General features: G+C 38.5%; 1 protein-coding gene across 3 annotated transcripts in view; it reads right to left on the bottom strand.

Moving 5' to 3' along the window:
- Positions 1–1,355: 1,355 nt before the first annotated feature.
- The window catches only part of tacr1a (tachykinin receptor 1a), a 30,521-nt gene continuing 24,523 nt past the window's right edge, over positions 1,356–7,353 (bottom strand). Inside the window, exons 5-6 of one of the 3 annotated variants that reach the window (XM_055511911.1) lie at positions 6,849–7,212; positions 1,356–5,834 (exon numbers count right to left, since the gene is read on the bottom strand). In XM_055511911.1, coding sequence (XP_055367886.1) covers positions 6,867–7,212 — 346 coding nt within the window. In that variant the 3' untranslated portion in view covers positions 1,356–5,834; positions 6,849–6,866. Of the gene's footprint in view, positions 7,213–7,353 lie in introns of all 3 variants that reach the window. The other 2 variants (XM_029163459.3, XM_041072409.2) reach the window with 2 other exon arrangements.

Genomic DNA, 7,353 nt, shown 5'->3' with positions numbered 1-7,353 from the left:
TTAAATCTTGTTATCTTCAAGTTCTGTCTCTTGTGCTGTGCTTTTGGGTCCTACCGCTCCTCGCTCCTGCTCCGTTCCTGATACACATACAGTACTGATAAAACGGACAGACATGCTGATGATATCCTCTGTCATGTTATCTTCTAAGGTTCATCAGTTACAGCCCATCTCTGTGGTGACTTATGTGCAGTTAATTTAAGTGAGTATCATCTGTTTGTATTCCCCACTGTACCCACTGTACATTCGTAAATTTTGTGTTTGAGCTAAGCTGTGTGTATATAATAGGAGCCTATACCTGTAATGTTTGTCACTAGTCCATCACATGGTATACACATAAAAACAGCCACTGTTACAAACTCACAAGTATCAAATTGGAACTCAAATTCAGGAATGAAAACCAGAGTGATCAAAGAAAAAGATATTTATTAACACACTTGAAATCACAGCAGAGCTGGTAGTAAACAGCACACTGAATGTAGGAGAAAACTAATTAATAATTTGGAAAGCACTAGAAACCAAAATCAGTGCAATGCAGGATCTAAACTAACTAACAGACTAACAGTATTTAGGCTTTAACAATGAATAAGGAAATAATGTAAAAGACAATAAAAATGAAGACAGATGGTGTGACCTGAAGAGCCTGGCTCCTCTGACAGACTTAAGATATCTTCTGGCTGAGTCTTTCTGCACTGGTTTAGAAAGTGACAGTAGGCAGATGTATGAAAGGGCTGAGCTTCCCAGAGGCTGACAGCAGATGTGATTGTTGTGACCTTTTATTAACATTCATGCATTGACTGTGGCCTTTCTGTCGTACCAGTGGAGTTCCTCCCTGACCACAGCTAGAGGTCACGAGAGGTTATTTCTGTGTCATGCATCTGATGATCATTCCAATCCGTTTGTCCTGCAAAAAAGTCCCTCATTAAGCTTTAACAAGCTGCTGAAAATGTGCACTGTTCCAACAGGCTCGGTTTACTGCTGTCATCAATTCTGATTACTCTAAAAAGCAAAAACAAACAACATTTATACTATTTAGCTATGTTTTGATTATTTATTTTATACTAGATAATTTGTCAGAAATAAGAAGCCAGTGAAGACATTTAGTAGGTTAATATTGTTTAACCTGTTTGAGTCTGATATTTGTCTCTTTGATCCCCCTAACACACACACACTTGCACTCCTAGACTTGTATTGCAGATCAGGCAGAGAATGAACTGTGGCAAATATATCTAGAAAACGGAATAGGGATTCAGTACTTTCACTTTCTGAAGACAACTAAAGCACATTCTGTGACAGATGAAGGGTTTTCATCTGTTTTCAACTGTTTAATCTGAACTAAAAAAATGAATCAATATGTATTCTGATAACACATTTTTATTAGAAGACAGATACAGTAGAAAGAACCAAGAGCACAAATAAATACAGATTGTACAGAAAATTGCCACAAACGGCAGGCAACAAAGGAACTAGAAACAGATACATAGTTCCTAACTGAGCACTTCCATTAAGAAAATACAAGCATGACTGTAGTGTTGGTGAAAAAGAGACATGTAGAATGTAATTTAACCCTTATCTCCTTCAGGAATAATAGATATAACAATAACACAGTATAGAATTCAGACTGGCAACTCTACTGGACTGTATCTGAAATATGTATCCATTCATACAGTTCATATATAGAGTACAAGCAGACGTGAGTTTTTTTTTCACACACTGGGCAGTATCAGCTGTACAGTACACAGGACTTTAAATAAAACACTGTTTTATCTTTAAGAAGAAGAACTGTACTGTAGGTGCACTATACAATATTATACAGAAGGTACTTGGAAAATCTGCTTTGAAAGGGCTACAACTTGGCAATGAATGTATAGTAATCAGCCTCAATTTTTTGCAGAGTGAGCACTTTACAGGATCAGTCTTCTTTTATTTGTATTAAAAAGCCTTTTGTACAGTGCCATGCTCATCTGTGTAGGGAGACAAACCAGCCACAGACCTATTTAAGGTTTTGATTGACTTGAAATACATCACAGCTTGTGGGTTAATTTAGAGTCTTTATGAAAAATAGTGACAGATATTATGTTTTGGCTACACAGACAATGCATTTACAGTAGATCAATAATGTTATCAGTTATCTAAACAATGTAACACTGTGCACAGCCTCTGTGTATACTTACAAATACAGGGGCAGGTCCTTCAAGAAGGCAAGACGACAGCTACTATTTAAATATAACTAAACCTTGAGCATATAGTCAATAGTGCTGGTTTGGCTGTTAAAAAGAACTGCAAAGTTAAAGTGAGGTTAATGTATGTGTATGTGAGGAAACTCACATACCCTTGTGTTCAGACACAGCCCATAACATCCAGGGTGAGGCTCATGGTAATATAGTAACAGGCACTCATACTTCACCTACTGTAGGACAAACTCAGTCCCCAGTTAACATACTGTAGAACCTCACCGTGTGTCTTTCCATGGTATTACGCATGTGACAACGCAAGACAGATACCGATAATTTTATATCAAGTTTAGTTCTTTGTTCAGAGCATAATCAAAACTTGACATTCAGAAGTAGGTTCACACAACAAAGGACTGGAAAATTCTATATTTATATAATGCTTAATACCACACAGAACTGAAGATACTGTAGTTAAGTATATTTTTACAGTAACACTTATTCAGATTGCAGCAACACACCTCATTACATCAATTACATATTGCAGAAGCTGTTTCTACTTATTGTGGTCTTTTTATGAGTGAGCAATTTGCAAATAGCTTTGACAACCACGTATATAAGCCTGGTGGTGCATCAGTGAATGCAAGCCCAACGAATGACAATGGTGTGTCATTGTAACATGAAACATACCAATATATTCTCACCTTCAAACATATACTCACACTTGAGCATTCACCCATGCCCCCATCGTGGCATCTTTGTATTTTCCCCCTGTTCATTGATTGTGTGTATGTGCTGTATCCTCCTGTGTGTGTGTGTGTGTGTGTGTGTGTGTGTGTGTGTGTGTGTGTGTGTGTGTGTGTGTGTGTGTGTGTGTGTGTGATGCACTTCTACATGTTCCACTGGTTGTCCTCTCCACTCTCTGCTGTAATTAGGATGATTGGAGAGCAGGGGATGGATAGAAACACAGGAAGAGATGGTGCTGATGAGACTATTCACCCTGCCATGTAGCCTGGCTGGCGCTCTCCTCAGCAGCAAGCTGGCATCCTTTGTTTCTATCACTACAGCTCCCGTCTGCGTGTGTGTATTAAAAAGGCAGAGCAAGAGCCTGCCATATGCTCATTTAAGAAACACATGCTGAACAAAACTGATTAAATAGTCATTAGATCCCAGCCTCTAGTGCAATTACATCTTCTGGACAAGCTTAAGATTCAAATTGAAAATAATTTTTCAACTCTAATACCATTAGGACTCAATTTGCATTGGAAAGAGCATAACCAAAGAGTTTTTATTTGTTGTTTAGGTGGTTGGGCATTTATCTGCACAACTGACTGAACCCTGAGTTCCTTGTGTTCCTTTAATGGCTGTACACAAGGATTTTCTCAAGGTGATCATTAAACTTGAATATCAGATAATATCATTTCTAAAGGGAAAGTGACTTTGTAATCATCCACGTAAGCAAGACGCAAAGAGGTTCAGCTGGAGAGGGATGTTGGTGTGTTCAGAAATGTGCATGCATATCGATAGTTTATATGGCTGAAATCTGGAAAAATGACAGAAAAATGAAATATACTGCAATCAAAATATCAATTACAGTGAAAGGTTGCAGCGCATTTAACCTCCTGCCACCCTGTAAATAATGCTGTGGTAGCCTTGTTTACCATAAATTCAAACAGAGTTCTGTTGCATCACATCTGCATCTCAGTTTCAAGTTAACTGTTATAGGAATGGACAGCAAAAGGCTCTGTGTACTGAGACTAGACCAGGTGTCATGAAGGAGTGGTGTGTGTGCGTGCATGCACGTTTCTAAGAAAGTCAGCAGAAGGATTTCATTCATTCTCTATATTTGATCTTAACACTTCAAAGGGTTTCAGTGCGTAACAGAATGTACCTGATAATGAAAATGTATGTAGACAGAACACACATATTGTGTATATAAATGATTTTAGGCTTTGTACTCCGTACATAGTTCTACTGCTGTATTACTGGTAAGATAAGCCTTTAAGTTTGCTCAAATCAAATAATGTTTATCCCACATACTGTACTCACTGCACTATTCTGGCATTTGGTATTAAATACATTTTAATAAATTTAAATTACCTATGACATGTACATCATACACATTACATGAAGTTATATTACATTATTTTTCATACTTTATGCTTAATTTATTTTTAAGAGTTATTATTGTTTGCTACTCCACTGTTGTCTTATTTTATCTTCCTCTTTATAGTTGGACAGTGACAAATAAAAATTTGAATTTGACCTATACGGACAGTCGCCCAAGTTGCAGATTCTCTCTGCTTGGACCACCAAAACATAACGACCAAATTCCAATTGACTATCCTAATATTACAATAAGTAGAGGCACTTCGAGACTCTACTGCAGCCTAGCAAGCAACCAGTTTAAGACTTTATGGACACTGGACTTTACTACATGTGCAGTTTAGGTAATTCTGGCAATCTGACAGTAAAAATATACATTATGAAAGTGAATGTGACTATTGGCCATCATAGCAGTTTGCCATATGCCACATGAGAGATACTGTAACATGGGCTGTGAAAGGGATGATGTACTCTTAGCCTGCATGCCTAAACTTGCAAATACATGTACAGTAAAGTCTTGTACAGGTTGCTCAAGTTACAATGGTTTTAAAAAAAATGCTTTTACTGTACTAATCATAATTGTACTTCTCAATAACATAAGTCTGCACCAATTGTCTCACGCAGCCAGACTTGTACCGTACCTTGATGCAGTTGCAAGACCATCACTAACAGCTGTGAAAGGGTTTCATCTTGATCAGTGCACACTTGCTATTACAGGGGGCCTGTATGCATGTAAACTATATGTATCTTAATTTACTGTAGACCTATTTGAGACCTAAGAGAGCACTCATTATCAAGTTGCAATAAAAAGTTTTTGGTTACAATACAAAAAAGTAAACGCAAATAAGCGCTCAAAGTAGGAAACGGCAGTGATGAACATATTTTCACAGCCGTGCTGGTTAGGTCACAGTCACAGTTTGGTGTAAGCAGGCCTCCAATGTGAAGCCTTTATAGATACACAGTAAATACATTGAAGGTTTACCTCCTGTGGAGATCACCATTATAGGAGATAGAGAGAGTTTTTTCCAGTGGCGCTTCCATATGCCTAACCATTCACCACAATAGAAAAAGTTCATTCTATATGCCTATTTACAGACGTTACACTAAGCAGCAAGGCACATCACTGCACATTAAAAAGCTACAGCTAACAGCCTGCCTGTGCATTAGAGGCGAAAACATCCACAAAGTGTGTGGAACCTGACAATAACCCACAACTTGCACACTGCTGCAATGGAGTGACAGCGCACAAAATGTAAAGATCAGACAAGGCAGAGCAGCACATTTTTTGTGTATGTATTTTTTAGAAAATCCTAATACATTTCAAAAGTAAGTGCAGCATGAGTGAAAGTTGAACTCGCATTTATCGCATTATCAGGTTTTCATTGAAGGAAATATTAAGCATAAATCATAAATCAAATATAATAGAATAATTATAAGACAGAATAAACAATAAAAAAATAAAAATAAATAATTAATAATTTTACAAGGACACAGACGCTAATGACTCTTGAATGGTTGGCACCAGGTGAGGCCCTCCTTGCAGTCCCTCTGGATCCTCCCCTGCCTTATACAGACAAAAACATAGATTACAGTGTAATCCAGGCAGATCATATTAACACAAAGGGAGCATGTTAACAAGTGGAAAGGTAGAGCAGCTACACTACAGAGAGTTATACTGCATATAAATATATAACTCTAATCATATGTGTCTAAAAAAGTGAGTTGGGCTGAACACGGAGGAAGCTCATGGCACAGGTACTACTATTGATCCTGTTGTAAATTGGAATGTGTCTGTCTGGCCTCTCTGTTGGCCAGAAAGACACTCATTTTGCACATTAAATTTCTGAGGAAGTCCTGCTCGGGAAGACTGTGCTGGCATTGTGGTCTGGTCAGACACATACTGTAGTAATATATATATACAGTATGTAATATATAGGATTTGTGCCTTCTTGTTTTTCATCCTATCTCACTCACATCTTTTGGGAAAACCTTTCCACTGAAACCACGCCTCTGCCACATTATTAACACTTACGGTCTTTTTGAGACAGTTTGTGTGAAAACCAGGTTTTCACAACTAGAGGTGTGTAAAACCCCAAGCTTTAAGGAGAACACCCCTGTAAAACAAGGAGCTGCTGTGTTCACAATATCATCATGTTATGTCATGTTAAAGCTGCACTCCAAAATAGACTGTGATAAGACACATAGCTTGAGTGATTGAGGATGTGTGAAACTTCACTCTGCACTAAGATGGGAAAATGGAGCTGTTAGCATCTGTTTGAGCTGAGCTTTTGAACTTCAATGTGCTCATTTCTTACTCATCATTATTTTTGTCACTGAACAAACCTTCCAAATGAGAGCTGGTCGTATACTGCAGAGAGCGAGGGTGAAGTGAACTAGCGCTTGACGTCTGACTTGCCAATATCCTAAAATAATGTTGCAGTGAACTCAATGGAAATGTATTCATCAGAACTAAGCCACAGTCACTGGCAGACAAATTCACAAATTCACCTTCTAGACAAAAGCAGCAATGTGAACAGTGAACTCACTCTCTCCCTGCTTTTCAGGAAATGCCACCTGCCTGCGCTGGGAGATTTATTCCTGCAGATTGTTACTTGAATAAAAACTGGACGTTTCCGATACAGTTTTGGAGACACTTCTTGTTGATGACCCATTCGATGTCAGGTCCTGGAAGGAGGTATGTGCCTTGGCGCCAACTTCAGCCACTGCAGGCCCTAGTGCTGCTGTTGCCTTGACCTTGGCCTGCTCCATGTCATCTACAACCTGGACAACGGTAGACACAGTGGTCTCCATGCGGCTAGCCTTGTATACACTGGTCTGGGTCTGAAGGTAGCGGGTTGACTTGAGTTCCAGGCCTTCATAGGACCCTTCAGGGACACAGGGGCACCAGCGGAAGGCTTGCTTAAAACCAGCACGAAACCTGCAAAAAGAATTAAGATATACAAATGAGCATATATGCTGGTTAAATACTTTATGATTAATCTATTTCATGCTTTTATTGTTGTTTCCAAGTATATTTACACGTCTATTTTTTATCTTTGATATTTTCTTCATGTAGAAA

Source organism: Betta splendens, chromosome 9 (assembly GCF_900634795.4).
Source record: "Betta splendens chromosome 9, fBetSpl5.4, whole genome shotgun sequence".
Classification (NCBI taxonomy): domain Eukaryota; kingdom Metazoa; phylum Chordata; class Actinopteri; order Anabantiformes; family Osphronemidae; genus Betta; species Betta splendens.
The sequence above is the reverse complement of the archived record's forward strand: the minus strand, read 5'-3'. Positions and strand labels throughout refer to the sequence as shown.